Below are 21825 nucleotides of genomic sequence, written 5' to 3' on the forward strand. Positions count from 1 at the left end.
GTCTTCCTAGAGAAGGAACGACAAAGCCTTACCGCATCTAATAGTTGTTTCTCTCTTTTAGACTCAACAGATCCATAGGCTGACTACTTCAAAACCAAAACATGGCAGAAATATAACTTTTCTCTAGAATAACAATGGCTGCTGTTATATTCTGGTGTAGACAAAAAACAACTATTTTCTTCCAAGTAGTGCTTCACGTCATGTAAAACTAAGAAAAGGAAGAGGAGAGGGAGTGAAGCTATTCTATTATTTATCAACCACACAGTCTAGTTTTGCCCCCATGAGCTATTTCAGAGATGTATGGACACAGCATCTGCAGAAGATTCTCTCATTAACGCTTTCAACCATGCTGATCTACACCACTAAATTTACATGCCACTGATTGCTGCGAATTTTTTTTTAATTGTCCCCAAGAATACTTAAGAAAATTTGAAATTCCTTTGCCTTTATGTCATAATACCGTGCAGCAAAGTAGCATACAAACACTGTGCATTTACTGAAGCTCATAAGTTATTGATGAAACTCTTAAGGACTAAGCTGACAAAGCCATTCTACTTTTGGTGATTTACATAATTATAATTTAGGCACAATTTACTTATTATTCTGCTGCCTATAATCAACTTTTAAGAAAACACTCTGTTCTCATCCTTATATTTTAACCTGAAGCAATTCAAATTAATTCACAAACGCAGTTTTGTGCAATCCTGGAGGCAGTGATTGGCCAAAAGGCATCTCAATAATTGTTTTAAGTGCGGTGTAATAATCGAGGGAAGACTATTACTGATCATCACCTCTTCATTTCTGCGATTGTTTCTACCATGGCAGCACCTAAATCAAAGGCAGCTGCTCATTGTTTCATACAGAAACACAATAGGGCACTTTATCCAGCCATAGACTGTCACTGAGAATCTGTTCCCCAACTGCCCCAGGAAACCCCCAGACACATCAGGCTACTCACTTTTAAAATGCATATTCTGCACCCAACTGCAAAAATGACACCCCTGAAATTCCTCTTCCTAGCCAAGAGGAGGCAAGCAACAGAGCAGCCACTGAAGCTGACTGCTCTATTTCTATTGAAGGAAAACTCAGGAAGGGAAAATAAAGCACGCACAAATCAAGAAGGGCAGAAAGGAAATGAGTCAGATTTTCTGGAAAATATTTACTTGTATTTCTAACACAAAGGAATCTTGAGCATTCATCACCAGCATGTCAGCAAGGATGGCATAACATGGTGGATTCGTTGCCATGGGCTACTTAAGGTCTAAATCTGCCATTCTTATCCTCCAGTGACATCAGTGCAAGTTCCTCCCCAAGTCCCAGACAGCACAGCATTACTCTGTAAGGCATGCCGGTCTGTGCAAGGAGGCTGGGCCATACTACACATGAAAGCAGGCGCATGCCTACCTACACCTTTCTCAAAAGCAGCAATAGATGTGAAGAATTGAGAGTGATCTTGAAGCAAGGGTGTCAGAAGCTAGAAAAGCCTACTGATTATGCAGTCAGGAGTGCTTGTGCACCCTCAGCAAATCACCCAGCCTTCTGTGCCTCCACTTCTCTCAACCTGCTTCTTGAAAATGTAAACTTCTTCCTACCAGAGGCAGTTTCACTTTGCTGTATATGTTGCACAAACTGATCTTAACTGGGATTCAACATCATCTATCTACATTAACAATAATTCCAACTAGCCAGAGTCCTAATACCCATCTACACACTTAAAGCACGTATATACAGCTGACTGAAGGCTGCAGTTGCAAAACTCATCCAGAAGGCAGCCTGAGCGATATGTCAGAAGCAGTTAGAAAGCAGCAGTGAAAGACCTCCCAAAGACACTTGAAGAATATTATTCTTCGAGTAAACACTGTGGCAGAGAGGGACCACTATAGCTCACCACATTTTCCAGGTGCCGACCCAGTAAGCGTAGGCGCCTGACACCTGCACCACCACAATCACAAGCTGTAGGAGTGACTCAGCCCCCTGAACACGGAACAAGTAAAGGCAGCAGGACTGCAGAGGTGAAAGCATCTTACCTTTAGGGAAAGGAAGAATCATATTAATCACAGCACTGGGTAACTCCTCCTACTGTATGCCTTGTCTTGGGTGGACCTGTTACTGGCTGCGGATGAGGTAATAGTGGCTTTATTTTTTTTGTCCCTGAACTGAGAAAGGCAGGCAGACAAATCCACTAAACGACAAGCAGGCTGAGCAAGGGAAACTTACAGCTTTCCTACAGGCAAGTTGGCCAGCATTTCCTCTGCTGATAGCTGCAGCCTGCACGGGATGCTGGAGCCGGCAGAGCCTCTGGCACAGGCTGGTAGCCAAAGACACCTTGTATTCAGCCCCTGTGCTTGAAGGGGCTCTGCTTCCTGCACTTCCCCCAGCTGCAACCCTTGGTAGGGAAGGGAGATGTGGCAGAAGTCTGTGCTGGGGTACTGCAGGCAGCCATATATAGGAGCAACATGATTTCAGCAGCTCAAGTCTACAGCGAGATACAGCTGATCATGAGCAGCAAAAAACACAACTGATTTAAACCAACACAGAACTACTGACATCACTGATACTATCTCCAGTTCAGGCCAGACTGAAAATAGGCATTAACAAAACCATCTTCTGTTTCCTATTGTTCTGGAGGTTGCCCAAACCAGCTAAGCAAGCCCAGAGTTAAACATAAAAATTATAGTCTTTTTTGACATCTGAAATGTTTTCCATCAGCATCAGAGTGCCCACATAATTTATATATCACAAAAAATCATTTGGCAGGATTAAATATGAAAATAATATATCATGGATTTGTTGTTGGAAGGGAAACAATTTGCTGCACACGACAGCCCAACAGAAGAAAAGCCTGATTGCTGTGATGAATAATGCATATTGCCTATAGTACTAATTAACCTTGTACTCCAGTAAGATATTACGGAACAATAAGGCTAATTTGAATGTGGCCCGACACTTTTCCCAATGGCATCTGGAAATCAGCCTTTGGAACATGTAAAATATGAATTTGTTAAACCAAAAGCCTTTGCTCAATAAATAAACTGAGAGATTGTTTTTGTTTCTCTGTGTACTTGTAGCCCACATTGCTTGCATGAGCGTACACCATGCAAAACACAAAGGGACTCAGCGTACCTGCAGCACTGCTGTGGCATGGCCTCGGCTTCCCCCTGATCAGAGTGGAAAATAGCTTCCAGCAGCTCAATGAAAATGAACACTAGCTTCAAGCTGAGACATTTTTATTTTTGACCTAAAAGCAAATGTCTCCATCTGAAGACACCAAGTCTAGTTTTGTCTGACCTTGTGTTTCCTGTGATGTACTCATGTTCCTGTTAGCCCAGAGCTACAGGTGGCATTAAGGACATGGGTGGCTATAAGAACCAGCATGTTCCCAACCACGCACGATGCACACAGTACAGCCAAGGGCTTGTGCAGCCAAGGACTTGCACAGCCATGACCAAGCCAAATGTTCAGTGAGGACATACATGGAAGGCATCGTGCATGGAAATCCTGGTAAACACCATGCCTAACAGCACACATTCAACCTCAAGTTTTCAGCCAGAGGATCAGATTTTCAGGTGGCACTGGCCAACTGCTACACGTGCCATGGTCAGATAAAGCTCCATCATTCCTTCTTGGCAGAAGACCAGAAAAAACAGACTTTTTGGTTTTCCCTAAGCACCTCTCAAATCACTGCAGAGGTCATCAAACCAAACAGCACCTTACAACATTGTTCAAGGACGGGGCCTGGCAGGGGCCACCGTCCCCTCTTTTACCAGCGCATTTAACACACTGCATTTCAGAGTCAGAGCATGACTGGCTGCCCTCACCACCACGATGACACAGCTCTTGTCGATGCCATTAGCCATCCTCAGAGCTCAGTCAATACCAGTAACACACAATCATTTTGCTTGTCCCTAAGCACCAGATTTCCATCTGGCAGCCATCCCACACATCAGAGAGTGAACCATCTCACCCAGAACACACCAGTATAAAAGCACCAGGAAATGCCTGACCTGAATGCAGAGGATTTACCATCCATGCATCCAGGAGGCAGGAGCCCAAATGCGGCAGTGTTGAGGATGCCATGTGTAGAGCAGAAGTCAGATAAGCTCACAGCATTGCAGCAGCAGCTTAGGGAAGGCTTTCTGCCATGCACCAAGTCCTGGCAAGTAGGCCCAAAAGGCTGATGCACTATTTTAAGGCAGTATAGTATGAGGAATGACTTAAAGCTTCTTACCTAGTCCTTTTTAATGGAGCGCACTGGAGAGAAACTTATGGATGAACTTGAGCCTGTGTCCTCTTGCATGAGATGAGAAAAAGACCACCACGAAGAGACAGCATCTCTCTAATATTCAGGAGGTTTGGAAGAGATCAGGATCCCATCATTATCTGATCTCAGCTATGTCTATTACTACAAGCTTAATTGCTATTTTATAGGCTGTGCTCTTCTGGCAGTCAGTGCAACACTCAAGATCTAAGCCAGGAAATCATTTTAGTTGTTAAGAATGTATTGTAAGGGATTATCATCTCCTTCCCAACAAAATCAATGGTAAAATTCTCACTGATGACAGGAAGTACAACACCACATGGCAATTCACTTCTGTCAGGCAAACTGCACCCCCATGAATCAGTTCAGTGGCACTACTCTGAAGTAAGAACTCCTTGTGCTATGGCTCCATAAGCAGGGGCATCAACTGGACAGTTTTTCTTTCTTCCTCACGTACTAGCTAGAATCTCAGTCTGGACCAAAATTCCTTTTCACATGAACGATCGATTAAATCTGTCAAGCAGAAGCTTGTCTCTGCATCTGTGTGTGCGGGCCCATGCTGCTGTGACCCAAGATGCATCCATAGGCATTACTGTTGGCTAAATTCCCCATTGCCAGCTTTGTTAGAGGAAGCGACCACTGTCACAACACAAGAGCAAGTCCTAACTGCTGCAACACTTCATTTGTCTGGGCAGCAGCATGCCTGGAAAGATGACTGCCCTGCTTTAGTGGAAGTATGCAAGACAATCAAGGCCAGCTAAGCAAACCAGTTTTGACATATTAAATCATGCTTGAACTGTGAGAGCAAAGCAAAATAATGTAAAAGGTCTTCTAAAAAAGGTCTTTAAAAATAAATGGATAATGCTGGCTGGCTTTGTCCATAGAAAGAGGAGAAAAGCTTTTATCTGAGCATCCCGGTAATTAACACAAACAATAGTCTTGGATTTGTAGCAGCACAGTGAGGGACCCTGTCCCAAGATGCCAGCACTGCTGGCACTTCTTGAACCAACATAGCAATAAAGTCCATGGTGCTGGCTGTGCTGCTGCCTGGGCAGCAGAATGCCTGCAAAGCAGCTGGGAAGCTGCAACCCACAGGCTGCTTCTACCGAATACCAAATTAGCACGTTCCCCACGCTCATAGGGAGCTGCTTTTCCTCTTGCTCTGCGGTAATTAAAAAAGCTTCCTTCTCAGACAGCTTTCCAGCACAAAGCTGTGACCTCCATCACTACTGGAACGGGATGACAGACTGTCCAACCACCTGCAAGACATCTAATGCATGATTTGGGGAATTAGTGCTGCAGCAAGATGACCCTTGCGAACCACACAGGAGGCAGCCATTTCACTTGGCAGGCAGCAACCGTGACTCTGGAGTTCAATATAGATGATGCTGACTCCCCAGGCAGGCTCACTTTGTCCAAGCGATATCAGTCACATGTGTGGAGGGACAGATGAATCTGCTGATGCAAGGGATGCTTTATATGTAGGGGGTCAGGTGCTCAGTTACCATGCAGCTTTGGCAGCAAAAGGGACTTTCAGGCTGACATGGACTCCCTGGCACAGCTTCCATCCTAGGCAGAAGCTTGAGTTACTGTGAGATCCTCCTTCAGAATACATACCTCCAGGCCAAACATTTTTTCAAGGGAAGTATCTAATTTTGAGGTACAAAAAGCAAACAGTCTAGTTAGTGTTCAGAACTGCTGAGCATCCACTGATTTCAGCAAATGCTAATGAGCGCCTGATGCTTTTGAAAAGAAAGTTTCTAAGGTCCTAAAGATTTAAACAGCCTATTTTTAAGCAGAATTTTTCAATGAAAAGAAATAAAACAAAAACCTCACACAACATTACCTATTTAAACAAAAACATTCAATGCTCAGAAAATATTTTGTAAAAGACAACTTCTGTTCCAATACCAGCTTTAGAGTTTCTGTGCTGCTGACCAGCACTTCCCGACAAATTCACGTGGAGACAAATGATCCTACAAGGGTTACATTACTCCAAGATCACAAAAAGAGCGCATGGGATCAAGTACAGCACAGACAGCCAGAGCCCTCTGGCTGGCAATGAGCGCCTCAGCCCCAAAGCAGCCTTTGGTTAAATGGGGAAACAGTGACTGCAACCTCCTTTGTAAAGTAGATCTTTCAAGATCCTGAGAAAAGCCTTTTGTATAAGCTGGAAATATTGCCATGGTCTGTATCAACTACTTCTTTCCTTGTAATAAAACCTAAAGCGCCAGTGAATCTCCTCACAAGCCACTCAAAGCCCACCACAAAGACTGAGGACACACCACCAAGCCTTGCTAGGACAGGGGCCAGCTCCCAAGCCAATGCTGCCTCCTGTGCCTCCGTGGCCAGTGGGGCTTTGGCTGGTGAACCCAGCACAGGAGCAGAGCACGAGTTCATCTCCACTACGTGGGCTGCATAAGGATGTCAAGCAACAAAGCGAGGCAGCAGAGCAGCAGGTGCATATCCTCTCCCATCAGTCTCTTTCAGGGATGTAACCTGGAGCAGAATAGGGCAGTGACAGCCTTGTTTCCTCCCCAGACAGTGGATATAAGCTGCAGCTTTTAGAGCTTAGATTTTCAAGGGAAAACATCTTCCTTGGCCTTAACTTGATCCACTGTCATTTAGAGGGAGAAGAAAGTTGTCATCTGAAAGCCCAATTCTTCAAACTACAACACTTTAAGGACCTACATTTATAAAGGTAGGATAAGTATATGAAAGCAAGAAGGGACATCCACTGACCCGGCATCTTCTCTTTTGCTTTTTCTTTCTTTAATCTGTTTTGGGTATACAGTTTGGGTTTTATAAGACACCTAGCCTTGCTCTTTGAGTTCATTCCAGCATTCAAAACTTTATCACTGCCCTGAGGGAAATAAAAAAAAATATGGAGGCACATCAGTACCGAGCTCAATGCAATCTTAACCATGTGTTGTCTGTGGACACCATGGTGTCTATGCTAGATTAAATCCAGTGATAAAAGGGAGCAAGTTTTCAGAATAATACATAGCCATCCATATTTAGATGAAAGAGAGTCACCTCTCTGTGCAGACATCTGCGTTGCAGTCTCTTTGCTTTCACTGCATTCTACTAAGCACTTACCTTATACAAGAGACATTTATGAAGCTTTAAAAAAAGAAAGAAAAGGTAAATTGCAACTAGAGTCAAACAAGACAAAATTGCACCCTCCCTTCCTGAAACCTAGATTTCAACCTCAGAGTTAACTCAAAGCAAGTTAAAATGGTCAAGAAATAAAGCATGCACTGAGAAAAGCTTATAATTGAAATGTCAACACATCATTAAGTACTGCTAAGTGATTCTAAATGAGTAGGACAAAACTGAAAACCTGCTCTATGAAGAAAACATGCAATAGTACATCTTCATTTTAATACTCAACATAAATTTTGTGGAATGAGGGTTCTGACAGACAAGCACTGGCAGATCTATGGCAATTTGAGAGCTTGCAGCCACCCTTCTGCTAAAGATTACCAGCAGTTTTATATCAATGCAATCCATTGCATTGCCAAACACTACTTGTGTACTTTATGCTTAGTATTTCTCCAGAGTCCCTGTTTCTGATTACTACAATTAATAAGCAAGCTAATTCCAAACAATTCAGAAGTTGAAAGTGATAACTAAATAAACCAAATAGCACACCATAGCTAACATTCTCTCCTGCAACACCTCTCCCATCCCATAATTTAAGGAATTCCTTAAGCTACCAGTAGATACCTTGCATTCAAGAATGCTAAAAAGTAATAATAATTTAAGAAAAAAAACAGTATTCAGCTAAATACCAGTTAATTATCTAGGATCAGAGGCAAAAGTATACCCTAAGATCTGTCCCAAAAAGTCTCCCTTAGCTAAGAAGCAGGACTGACCTTCAAAACTGAAGTTTTCAAGACCTAATTCCAAACTCAATTTTACTTACACTGTTCAATCTATATTTTACATGGGGAGAAAAGTACTCCTTACTGTCCTGACACTGCATAGCAGTCACACTGGAAGGAACAGGAAGGTTAAGTTAAGCAAAGTAAAAACCTAAAAGTACTGCTGGAGAATGAACAAAAGATCTTCAGAGTCACCAGGGGTTCCATGCATACAAAGTAGTGCAGAAGGTGAAAACTCATTATCAAAGTACAATATATTGCTCATGCACAAACCATGCCTTCTATAATGAAGGCATTGTAAAGAGACATGTAAAATGAAACAAGCAGTATTATACAAACAGCCCTGTTACAAAAGTTTTGATCTCTGGCAGACATTCCCTTGCTCTCAAGTATGTCAGATGTAAAACAAAACCACCTAAATATATACATGCATACTCCTCTGCAGAATAAAACCATTCCCCCTCCAGTGAAAACTACCTTTTACTGTAATGTAGCATTCAAGTGATTTTCTTTAAATTTGAAAAGATAATACAGACTGCGTAGCCAAAAATTCAGCTATTTTGATGCTGGCTGGTTTTGTGCCTAATTAAAATTAACTAGGCGCTTCAGCTCATAATTATATAAACACCTACTACGCTATACTCCCAGCCAATTTTGTTTTAATCAGAAAAATGCACAAGAAATATGAATGATGGGCAAAGAACTCCCTGGAGAAGCAACAGTATTTCCAAATTCAGTGTTTTCCATATACTGAACATTTCCATCAATGTTTTTCTTGCCATGTAATCACCTCCCAGTAGAACAATTAAGAAGAGATTTTTTTTATTCCCAGATTTGACTTGCATTCTACTCTACCATGAGGGTGAAAGTGCGTTCGCCTTGCTCACCGAGTCCCAGCAGGGAAGGCCCCTAGAAGATAGGCAGGATTTAGTAACATGCTGCCTTTCTGGTATCCATAACAAGGAGTTTGGAGTGAGAATTCAGCCAGCCCTAGGTAGAGAAGAAAGCTGGGGATGGGGTAAAGGAAAAGTTGCCCCCATTCTGCATCTACATCATATGTGAAATCAGAAACACCGGCTGCTTCAGAGCCAAACCCCAACTCCAAAACAAAGGTACCTGTGCAGCAACACATTTCCATCTCCGAGAAATAAGGGGATGGGGAAGTCAACTGCAGCAACTGTGCCACCTGGGAAAAACACACACACTGAACATTTACTGGTTTTTGTTTTTTCCCAAAATAGGAAGATGAGTAACTCTGCTTCACTTCTGACCAGTTACCAACAAAATGGCCCAAGCATCAGTTTGGCAAGGAAACTTCTGATCTGCAAAAGCTAGCAGCCCTTGTCAACTGATTTTAATTATATCCTGAGTAAAATATTTCTGCCAACAACATTCATTTCTGCAGTCTTTGTTTCCTGTAGGAAATTCTTATTTCTCTTGGCAAGAGCTGGGCTGAACTTCAACACAATTAATGAACAATCATCATACTAAATATTGGTTGTAAAAGCATAGTGATATTCAGCAAAGTTGATTAGAGAAAGAATAATCAAACAACAAATACCAACACTCAAGAAAGCACAAGAATTTCAATCTTATAGAGCTGTTTTACAAAAATAATCCAAGTGTTTCCTCTGGCAGCAGATCTTTTCTAGAAAGAGAAAGCCATACCCTAACCCATCACTGTCTACCCCTCAGTTTCAACGCTCTTCCCTCAGAAAGCAGTAGGGGTAAAGAAAAACTTCACCCAGGTTTTCATCTATTATTTTGTCCATCTCTGCAACATCTGTAATCTTGCCCACACCTTGTAGCTAGCTAAAACTGTCTGCGCTCCTTTTGATGTCTCTTCAAGCAGCAGTACACACTGATACCTGGAAAGGAGAGCCTGGAGACCACCTGAACTCATTACTTGCTTTTTCAGCTTGGCTCTCTTTCAATGCAGTTGTTCATAGTTTTTCTGGCATTTTTGTTTGTTTTTGTTTGTTTTTAACTCAAGTATTTTACTAATTTGTGATTCAGCTCTGAAAAGCAGCTGAAAAAATATCAGGCTCTGCTAGCTAATTACATCTGCAGTTCTAGCTCTGTGGCTTCATGTCACTTCTGGGAGCTCACTGCTGCACCAAACACTGTGTACTTGGGTCTCACCTGATTAACAGGTCAACATCCCTTTTTTTCCAGGAGGATGGGCTCCAGAGCCTTTAAAGGGATAAAAATAAGCACTTCTTGGTTATCACTAAGATCACACTGGGCGTAAGATGAGGCTAACACACAAACCCCCAAATGGTAAGCAACTAAACCTGAAGTTACAACAAAACTCTCCTCTGACAAAGCAGAAAGAAGGAAAGGGAAGGGTGGGGCTGATACATTTCTTTGACTAAAACCCTAAATGGGTGAAAACCTTACAGACTGCAGTGGCACCCCACCAGTTTTACAGCATTTTAGGATCTGCCCCTCGGGAATGTACTGCCTGCTAAGGGGGAGACCACCACCAGGCATTTTCAAGCTAGCAAAAATGCTCAGGAGCATTATTAAAGAATCCATTCAGACAGCTCCAGATGAACCAAGGTAAAACCAATCACCAATAGCCCTTCAGTGGCACCAAATCACTGCTCTGTAAGACTGCACAGAAATTCAGAACAATTGCTTTCAGTTTTTATTGTTAACTAGTACAGCAATTTATTCTTGTGAATAATGAACCTTAGAACTGGTTCTTTATAAACATGTCCCAAAACAGCCACAATTTACCTCTAGTTGTCTCATAGTTGCTGATAATTGCCGGAGGAGGTATAAAATACAAGTAGTTTGGGTTCTTTACAGTAAATACTGCCTAGTTGCCATTATTAATTGAGAGAGCGAGCACATTACATAAGGAGATTAGACCATGTCATATTTACAACCTCAGTGTCCCCAGCGAGAGAAATTGCTCAGCTGTTACTGTCAGTGCCTTCTTCAAACAGGAACCCTGCTGACAAGATGATGAATTCAGAACATCGTTGCCAATTAATGATTTGTAGGCAGAAGGGATTTCAATAGTTCCCATATGTCTGTGAGGGTGACTGGGATTTACATCGTCTCTTATTAGACTGTAGTTTGCTTTGTCCAGACATGACACTGGAGCTTGGAAAATGTCATCTTTGCAGGAGAAATTTTAGTAAACAAAGCCAGGCTCTTCAGGGTTGAAAAGGTTTCCTAAAGCATAGTCAGTAATAACCTCCTAAACTGTAAGAGAAAGCAAACGGGGAGACCACTTGCAATTGATTTACGAACCAAAGGTCAGAAGTTACTTAGGTGTTTGTCAGAGCTAAAAAAAACAACACACTTCCCAGACTACCATTATGTCAGCCAGGAGCATGGTGTGCATTTCTTAAACGAGTCAGGCTGCAAAAGAATCATCAGTATCAAAGCAAAACTTACATAGCACCTTCCTCAGTATAACTTACTCTACTGAGAGGCTGCAAAGTTTCCTTTACTCTCCTATAAAAAAAACTCATCCTTGTGAATGTAGCAACACCCCACTCAGAAAGCATTTTACTCTCAAACAATGTCAACACGTACTCTACATGCACTGAACGCAGACATTCTAGACAACCTAAGGCTGATGCCTTCTACTGTCTGAACATCTCTGAGCACCAACCAGCAGGAGACATTTGGCACCATGACCTGGGTTAAACACAGGACATCCAAATGGGGTCCTCAAACTGACTTTGCCATAGGCACTTAGAATCACAGAATAGCTTGGATGGGAAGAGACCTCAAAGATCATCAAGTTCCAACCACACCCTGCCACAAGCAGAGTTGCCAACTGCTAGATCCAGTACTAGATCAGGTTGCCTAGGGCCCCATCCAACCTGGCCTTGAACACCTCCAGGGACGTGTAATCCAGAAACCTCTCCGGACAACCTGTTCCAGCACCTCACCATTCTCCTAGTGAACAACATCTCCCTGACATCTAATCTAAATCCTCCCTCCTTGAGCTTAAAACTATTCTCCCATATTATCACTACCAGTGTAAAAAGTTAATTTCTCTCAAGTTTATAAACTCCATTTAAATATTGGAAGCCCTTAATGAGGTCTTCCTGCAGCCTTCTCTTCTCCACACTGAACAAGCCCAGCTCTGTCAGCCTGTCTTCATAGGAGAGGCACTCCAGCCCTTGGATCATCTTCTTTGCCCTCCTCTGGACCTTCTCGAACAGCTCTACATCTTTCCTGTACTGGGTGCCCCAGGCCTGGATGCAGTACTCCAGGTGGGGCCTCACTAGGGCAGAGCAAAGAGGGACAATCATCTTCTGGTCCCTGCTGGCCACCACTATTCTCATGCAGCCCAGAATACCATTGGCCTTCTGGGCTGCAAGCACACACTGCTGGCATGTATTAAGTTTTTCATCTACCAGGACCCCAAGTCTTTCTCAACCAGACTACTCCCAAGGAGTTCTTCTCCCAGTCTGTATACATATCTGGGACTACACTGACTCGACTGCCAAACCTTGCATTTTGCTTTATTGATCCTCACTAGGTTCACATGGGCCCACCTTTCAAGATTATTATGGTCCCTCTGGATTGGCATCCCTTCCTTCTGTCATGTCAACCACAACACTCAGCTTGGTGTCATCAGCAAACGTGTAGAGGGGGGACTCGATCTCGACATCTATGTCATTGATAAAGATGTTAAAGACTACCAGTCCCAAGACAGACCCCTGGAGGACAATGCTTATCACTAACCTCTACCTGTACATAGAGACATTGACCGCAACCCTATAGCTGCAAAATTCCAGCAAATTCCTTATCCACAGAATAGTCCACCCTTCAAATCATATCTCTCTAATTTAGAGATAAGGATGTGGCATGCAGCCATGTCAAAGGCCTTGCTGAAGTCCAGATAGATGACATCAATTGCCTTCCCTTTGTCTACTGATGCCATCGCTCCGTTGTAGAAGACCACTAGATTGGTCAGGCACAACCTTAACTTGGTGAAGCCATGCTGGATGTTGAGCCAAGTTCAGTTCCATCTGTGCCTCAGCTTTCCTAATCCCACATCTGCATGTTCAGACAGCACCCCTGTATTCTTCCCAGGTAACATGTCCTTGTTTCTACTGCCTGTATATGCCCTTTTCCCTCAGTTTGACCTGCAGGTCCTCGCCAAGCCATGCTGGTTTCCTGCCTCCTCCTCCTCCTCTCTTATTCTGAGGGACAGGGAGCTCTTCCACTCTCAGAAAGGCATACTTTAGGAGCAGCTAGCTTTGCTCCACTCCTTTGTCTCTAAGGACAGCTTCCCAGGAGATCTTGTCCAACAATTCCTTAAACAGCCTGAACTTTGCTCGCCTGAAGTTCAGGGTCCCAACTCTACTCTTTGCCAGGCCTACATTCCTCAAGATCACAATCTCAGCTAGGACATGGTCACAGCAGCCCATGCTGCCTCCATTCTTAATGTCTTTAACAATCCCCTCCACACTGGTGAACACCAGGTCCAACAACACTTTACCTCTGGTCAGTCTGCCCAGTACCTGGACCAGAAAGTTATTGTGAATGGATTCCAGGAGTCTCCTGGATCACTTTCAGCTTGCCTTGTTGTTTTCCCAGCAGATATCTGGGTGATTGAGATCACCCATCAGGATGAGGGATCCCAACATCTCATTGATCTGGTGGTGGAATTTAGGGCTTTCCTACAAATAAGAACTATAGATTAACAGTCCAGGGTAATTGAAATAATAAACTTGTGCTGAGGATGCAGGCTGTAGGTAAAGCGTAAGAGTAGTCTATGTGGGTATGCCTTACCATAGCAAGGCAAGGGTTCATCACCACAAGGCTTCCTAACACTTTCAGATTGTACTCAACAAAATCATAAGTTGGGTGACCAGAAGACACTGTCCACCAAAGTGACTGAGAAAAATAAGTAAAAACAAATAAATTCTCACCCGCATCCCAAAAACGGAAAGCAGAATCCCACATCACTCAGATCATAAGGTCCTCTGAAAGCATATTGCAGATTGCCATCTCAGCAACACCGGAAATGTAGTTGCTCTGGACTTGATGAACTTTAAGCCTTTTCCAAAATAAATGATTCTATGATTCTAAAAATAAGCTCTTCAAAAGGTACTCTCAGGTGTCTGGTTTAAGCCATTTGTACTTCTTCTGTTTTGGTTTGTGTTTTTTGTTGTTGTTGTGTACCATTTGTTTGTTTTGGAGTTATTTTTTTTAAGCTTTTAAGTCCTTTAAGATTGCTTTAAAATATCTCATGCTGCTTATGCAGCGTGAGAGGCCAGGATTTGAATGGCAATTAATGAACATACTCCCTTACTCCAAAAATTCTTACAGGTGACTCAAGTCAGTGTCTACACATAGGACCCAATCAGTACATGTTATTTTAGGACACAGTATTTTTAGCCTCAATGAGTCAGATTCTTGCTGAAATATCTGGCACATCTCCTTCATCTGCAGCAGTCTAGGTTTCCTCAGCTTGGGCCAGCATTCATCTTTGGTGCCCCTCTGCAGCGTCAAACAGCAAGTCAGATGTCTTCACCCACACATGGGAGAAGTACCTCTATCGGCACAGGAAAGAGAAAAACCTCATTTTGCAATATTGACTGCAGAAAAAGGAGACTCTCCTAGTCAACAAAAGCTTACCAGTGAGTTAACCCTTGAAAAGACTTGAAGTACAACAGAATTCAGGGGCTGAGGACTACAGGATCATGGCCACAGGTCACTTCAGATAGGCACATCCATCCTACACAACAACATTTTAAGTGCCAATGGCAGCTTTCTGGACCAAGGTGAAGAGAAAACACAAAACTGTCTTCAGCTGGAAGAGAATCCTTCTGCCTTCTCCACAGATTCCCTTTAAGTGGCCACAAACAGAAGGTAAGAAGATGAGAGATGCAATTGATGATGAACAATTAAGTTTTGCAAAAGCAAGTCTGTGCCAAACTTTTCTCTTTCTCACCAAAATAGGTTTTCTTTTAAATGGTTACACATTTACAACAGAAGGACAAATTTTACAAACAAATATACAATACAAAAAGCCATACTTTCTGTACCTCATTGTACATGCACTTTTCAAAAAGTATTCAAGTTTTAAGCCTCAGACATCCTAGATCACTTCCTTGAGGCCCTGATTCAGGATACCTATACTGAACAGCAACCCAGAAACCTCAACCAGCTACTTCTGTGTGAACTCGAGCATATATGGAACTTTTTTCCCAGTGGGGCTTCACATTTAACTCTAAGCAACTTTATATTAAACTATTTACCAGAGAAGAAAATACCAAACCTTCCCCGCTCCACCATCTGTGCCCCCACCTGAAAGAGCAATAGAAAAAAAAAAAAAAGGACCTTTAAATACAAATGCAAAACACATCTCATAACTGGAGATAAATTTCAAAGCACCAGAGAGACGCATATGTAGGTGTGAAGTCCCACTACGTCCATCCAAGGCCTCTTCACCTGCCACAGTCATTCAACAGACCTCAGCAGAAGAGGGAACCCAACCTACCATAGTCACCTCAACCAGACACGATAAAAGGATGTGGAAGAGAAAAAAGCCAAGACTGCACATCATCCTGGCCACTTCAACACAGCGACCCCCGGCAAACCCTTACCTTGGCAGGTGTTGTTCTTCTCCTCATACCCTGCCTTGCACAAGCACTTCCCGATGGGCACCAGCCACTCTCCCTCAGCGCTGCAGTGCATCTTTGGTGCCTCATCAGTCACCGAGTGGTTGACACAGACGCCTGAAACTTCTAGCAGCTGTGAGGAATCTGCTCCTGTGATGGTGTCTGGAAAGCGTGCCAGGTTGCGGATCACTGATGGGCATTTCTTGTAGTACACGCGCACAGAGACCAGGGCGATACAGGCACCCACATCCTGGAAAGCAAGGTAAAATCCTTTTTTTGTTAGAGGCCCAACATCTCTCACCTCTGTGTTTAACTTCATAACTCTGTCACCGAGGTCTAACTCCGTGAAGCTCTCATCAGCAGCAATGGTATCTATCTTGATGTACTGATTCTCTCTGATGTTCCTCCCATCTTCATCATCTGACTCAAAGTAGTACATGTTAAAAGTCTCTTTGCAAGTCCCAAGTCCTCCTGGAAGGCTGTTACAGTCCCTCAGGGTGAATTTGAGTTCAATGAAGATGCGGGATGCCCCTTCATTAGAGATCCAGCTGGTCAGAAGCCAGTTGTTCTGATTCTGTTCCATTACCTTGCATACTTGGTATGTGTGTATCGGAGCATAGTTTTCATCCACCTCACCAATTTCTTCCCACTGTGTAAAGAGAAGAAGTATTACTTTTAAAAAAGTTACAATTTCCCCAAATCTTAGTTTTCCCATGGAAGATCGCCTCGGGATTCAGAGGTTTATAGCAGGATGCTTAATAAGGAAAAAAATGTTTTAAATGGCAGTGTTTTCCATACTGGGGGCCTGATACATACTTGATAATAAATGTATTAGATAAAAGACCCTTTGGAAATACAAAAAGACATTAATTAAAACCTTCTGGTTCAGACTTTTCAGCAGTGAGAAAACATACCACCGGGTCTCTCCACCAGCACTCCAAATGACAAAACAAAAGCAGATGGGGCCATGGGTTGGCTTTTTGCTATGCATACACACAGGTGAAAAGCCATTTACAGTCCATGTGTCCCTGCTTCCCCAGGTTCCTTTCTATCACATCCTCAAATCACTGCCCTGTACACTGAAGACAAGCACATTTCTCCAGCTGATCTCTCCCACTGAACAGTTTGCCAGAAAATCAGCGATGGTGTATGAAGTAAATGTGCCTCTGCTTCCCAAGAGCGCTAGTCACTGGAGTTTCGGCTCACAAGAAGAGCAGAACACTTTCAACAGAAAAGGTGACAGGAATGTGAAAAACTTGAGCTGTTTTGAGCACGTTAGGGAGGTTTTTAAGGTAACTTCTCCCAGCTGTTTATGGCAATTGTAACAACTACTTTGTTGTTTTATTTTGGTCACACACTAAACTGAATCGCTTGGAAGGAGTGCTTTTTCCTGGTCCAGCACTGCAACAATGCCTACAATAGAAACATGCAACATTAACATTTTCTTTCTGCTTTTGACAAGTGCAGTATCACATTAAGAGATCAGATTAACCCACATGCAGTAAAGAAGTCAGGAGAACCAGTGATATCAGTTCTGTTCCTCTCTCCTACTTCTGAACTGCTCGTCTGTAAGGGCTTAATTCCCAAAGCCTCCGCTCAGTGCTGCTGCCTGCTTCTAATCACAGCTGTGGACACAGAAGGTAATTTAAAGGTGCTTCGATACAAGGTAATAGCTATATTCCAAGCTGAACATTTTCCAAGGCCAAAGGCCAAGATTTTATTGGAAACACTGCCTGAGATGAAGTCGAGAGCCATCTCAACCCAGATATCATTACTACAGAGCTGACAGGGAACACCCTCAGAGTCAACATAATGACATTTTTTCAGGGAAATGCTTTTCTTAAATTTTATATGAATATGACAGCAACAAGTGGCACGAGAGCATCATGCAATGCTACAGTCCCAAATAAGTTATAAGTACACCATCAGCAAAAAAAATCATTTTTTCTCCCACATGTACCCTTCCTCCCTGACCTGAGAGAGGAAATTGTGGACTTGAGCAATTTTACCCAAAGATGCACCTGCTGTGATGAGCAGAGCTCACAGGCACCACCCATTTTCTAAGAGGGGAACCTCACCTGAGGAAATGTTTCTTATCTCCATTTCACAATCCTCCACACATCTCTGTGCTTAAACAGGCTGTGATCAATCCTGCTGTCACTTTACCTCTCTAGCAGTACCACAGATGTAGCCAGGGAGATGCCTGTGGCTAAAGCAAGGCAGACATGGGCAGGACTCACGCCTAACTTTGGGGAGAAGCAGTTTCTTTTGACATGAAACCATAGAAATACAAGGTCTTATTTTTATCTAGCTGGAGATTCTGTTTGAGGAGTGTTTCACTTCTCCACTTCTCCCACTTAACGTTTCTCCCACCTGAGGGGTAGGTTGCAGCTGCGATGACCTCAGTAACTTTAAACCTTTGATCTTTCCAGCTGAAGGTTTGAATGATCCTCTGCCAAGTACATCAACCAGCAGGTATGGGAAGTGCTCAGTGAAAGAAGTTTGAGGTGGAAACCGCTGAGGCCAAACCGTTTTAGTAAGCAGAGATGTGTATGGATGGCCACAGAATACAGTGCAACTCTATATGACATTTAGGAGGTATCTAATGGACATTTCTTCCAGAGAACTGATGTTTGCAATGACTATGATGTTGCAATCATATCATTAGCGATTTAGCTTGAAGGCATACCAAATGTCCTCAGAAAAACACCTCTTTAATTCAGATCATTTTTCAAAGGCAATCATTATGCTCTTCACTCACAAAATTAAGCACATTTCCAAGAACTAAGCTCAGCTCCAGGAGTTGTGTTAGTGGAAGCAGAAGGAAGTTCATTTGTTCAGCAATGAAATCCAGTGGTTCTAATGGTAGATTTCATTCCCTGACAGCAATCAGTGAAGAAGAGGAAGAATCAAGCATTGAGCTGAGGTCTCATCTCAGCTGCAACAAGTGCTGCATCACCTAACATCTCAGGCTTCAGGCCACGCTGCACTTCCAGCAGGGAACCCCAAATCCAAGCAATCCTGCCATTACCACCGGCCATCAGACCTAAAGCAGCCAAAGAGCAAGAGGAAAGGGAAATGCTAATGAGTTAAGGCTGCTTATCTCTGCACAATCCTCAAGGGAAAACCAAGTAGATTGTATCAGAGCTGTCACTACTATATACAATCTCTGCCCTGCCATCTAATCCCATCGCACTCCTTCCTATCTGCATGTGAGAGTGCACCATTTCTTTCTCTTCCAATTAGCACAGCTGGGTCTGCCTCACCCAGGAGACTGCAGGCAGCCTGCCACAGCTCTGCTTTTCCATCCCTCCAAGAGGAGGAGACAGGGGAAGAGAGCTCTGGCACCTTCTGCCTGGTTGCAGCTTCCCAATTACTGCAGACCTCAGACAACTCCAAACAACAAAGGAATACAAACTAGCTAGAAACTGTGCAGAATGAAATGTTGCACCGTAATGGTTAATGAAAAAGAAAACTCAACACATTAAAATGACAGCATCTAGCTGAAAATATTTGCATGAAAAAATATTAAGTACAACTGAACAAGATGTGTAACATTTTAATTCCTCTCTGCGGCACATATTTTTGAAATATAAATCAACCCCATCTGCAGGATTAAAACAAAAATGCAACATTAATTTGGTGCTAAATGTTTTCTCTAAGTCTCTAATAGCTGTAAGAAGGAAAACACAAATGCATTTCAATGGCCTGATGTTAAATCTTTTATAGAAGACCTATTTCTGAATCAGAAATTTCCAGTACGCTACTGCTGGCAAGTTAACAGGAGCTCAAGACTGCTCTCGGCTTCATCAATAGGAAGCATGTAATTCATGCACGCTGTCTGCCTATGGAAAGGCCAAAGATATCACACATCCAACTAATACATTTATAAGAGCTGAAAAGCATTCAGTGGAGCAGCCTTAGGTTAAATGGACAATTCTAAAACATTCACCATCTGTCCGTTGGTTGGGCATGTTTCTAATCTCTGGGATTCCAGGACTGCAATGTGCTACAGCAGCACAGCAAAAGCTGTTGCCCAAAAAAACAAATACTGACATTGGATATGAAGATTTCAAAGATTGTTTGGTCTTCGGTGGGTTCTTTTTGATTTTTTTTTTTAAGGGGAAATATTTGTTACTTGTCTCCATCTGAAACAGTCACCAAAGTTGGCGTGCACATTTCAAGCCCAAATCTACACATTTTAGTGCTGCTAGAAGAAATCAGGCATTTAACTACATCCTAGGAGTCATAAGAGGGAAGGGAAGCTTAAGAACATTTAACAAAAGGGTTCCCAGGACTGCCCAGAAACTCCAGCAGCACTTTCTTCATTCCGCACGAGGACTGTGCAAGCTGCTTCTCGTCCTACTGCCTACTTCAAACATTTTGGGTACATGAAGCCTCACTCTCTTTTGAAGCATTTCTGCCAGTGTGAGGACTCAGGCTTAAAGTCCAAACACTGCTTTGCGGCACTGCCCTCAATTAGGATGTTTGCTCCCACCCACAGCACCCAGACAGTGAAAAGAGAGCAACCATAGCCAGGTGACTTTCCAGGCAATTACAAATTCCAAACAACAACAGAGATCAGAAGACCAAAACCATTCATGAACACAGAGCAAACTGGGAAAGGAGGGGAAAAAAAAAAAAAATCAGTAAAGAGGAAAACAAGCAATTTTGACAACCTCCCCAGGCAAGTATTCTGCATCTTCTCAGCCTGAGATTAAATGAGGAAAAGTAGGTGGTAGACAAAAAGAATATTAAAACCACTGTAGAGTAACCCAAACTATTTCTCTCAACCTCAAACATACTTTTAAAATTTCAGCTACCAAAACAAAGAGATTATTTGTACAGACAGACTTCTGTTTAACAACATCAACATCTCTTCTTACAATGAAAGGTGAAGAGACTGCTACACATCCACTGCTTTTTGGAGCTCATTTCAAGGCAGGATCCAGTATCAAAAGGAGACTTGGGAGAGATGGGATAAAAATGGTATTTAGCCAATGTTTACTAGAACTCTTAAATACCAGGAACAATCCTAACTACCAGGGATCCTGATTTTTCCCTAAGTACGATATTCCCTCAGACTTCATCTGGATGGCAATTTTAAACTAATGCATTAATACATATATACAGATATATATTCCTACTGACAACAGCTACTCGTCAAGCTAAAATCTCAATAGAGAAGAGACACAGAGGGTAGAAAGGATCTGATTAATCTCCCAACTCCAGCAAAAGCCTGTTCTAATGAAATTGATTTAAAAAGCAAAGTTCCCGAAGAAGAAACAGTATTTTCTAGTGGTTCGGCACATTTTCCTCAGTTTGTTCAACTTGGAATATGCATAAATAACAATACCAAAACTTTTAGGCAACATTTCTCACCTTTACCTACTAGATTGCAGTTTTCTCTTTCCCTTAGCACCACTCTTCTTTAGCGCCTAGGCTGAACAGTCTGGCTAACACATCTGAATATCTTGGGACCAGGTTCTAAATTACCCAAAGTAAATGAGTGTAGTAAGTGAGGAAACTTGCAATTTTGTAGCCAGGAGCTAGGAATCATTTTTCATAAAATGGAACAGAAGCTGGAAGAAGCCAGCTGCAAAGTGGGAACGTATGAACTGGAAATCCAAAATGTCTTTGAGACATGCCCCATTTGACTAGCAAACTTTTTTCTCCATCTTTTCATTAACCAGTGAGCACTCACATATTCCCTATTCCGCAGGTGATAGTTGCCTAGCAGAGACCGGACTTCTATAATTCATGTTTCCAGTGCCCAACAAAACTCAAAGAAAAATTCTCACTGCAGTTGCTTTAAAGGAACAGCCAGGCATAAGCTTCTGGCAGATTATTTCTAACATGCGGTCAAGCAAAGGAGTTCAGAGCAGGAAAAAAGGGTCCTAATCCACATTACAGGCTACTTACCATTGCATCCAGATTTACCAAGGCTCAACTTCAATAGGTTTTATGTACTGCTTGCACCGCAACCAAGGGCAGGAGAAGAATTAATAAGGTCAGGGGAGTTTTTAATGTCACATTTCCATTATAAAACAGAACTAGACTGGAAATGAGTTTGGTG

The 21825-nt window shown here is 42.7% G+C and overlaps 1 protein-coding gene across 15 annotated transcripts in view; it reads right to left on the reverse strand.

Annotated features, from left to right (window-relative positions):
• EPHA5 (EPH receptor A5) overlaps positions 1-21825 on the reverse strand; it is a 198147-nt gene that overhangs the window by 143105 nt on the left and 33217 nt on the right. For 13 of the 15 annotated variants that reach the window (XM_021394779.1, XM_021394778.1, XM_021394774.1 and 10 more), the window contains one exon: positions 15735-16398. In XM_021394779.1, coding sequence (XP_021250454.1) covers positions 15735-16398 — 664 coding nt within the window. Of the gene's footprint in view, positions 1-15734; positions 16399-21825 lie in introns of those variants that run through there. The other 2 variants (XM_021394777.1, XM_021394780.1) reach the window with 2 other exon arrangements.

Source organism: Numida meleagris, chromosome 4 (assembly GCF_002078875.1).
Source record: "Numida meleagris isolate 19003 breed g44 Domestic line chromosome 4, NumMel1.0, whole genome shotgun sequence".
NCBI lineage: Eukaryota > Metazoa > Chordata > Aves > Galliformes > Numididae > Numida > Numida meleagris.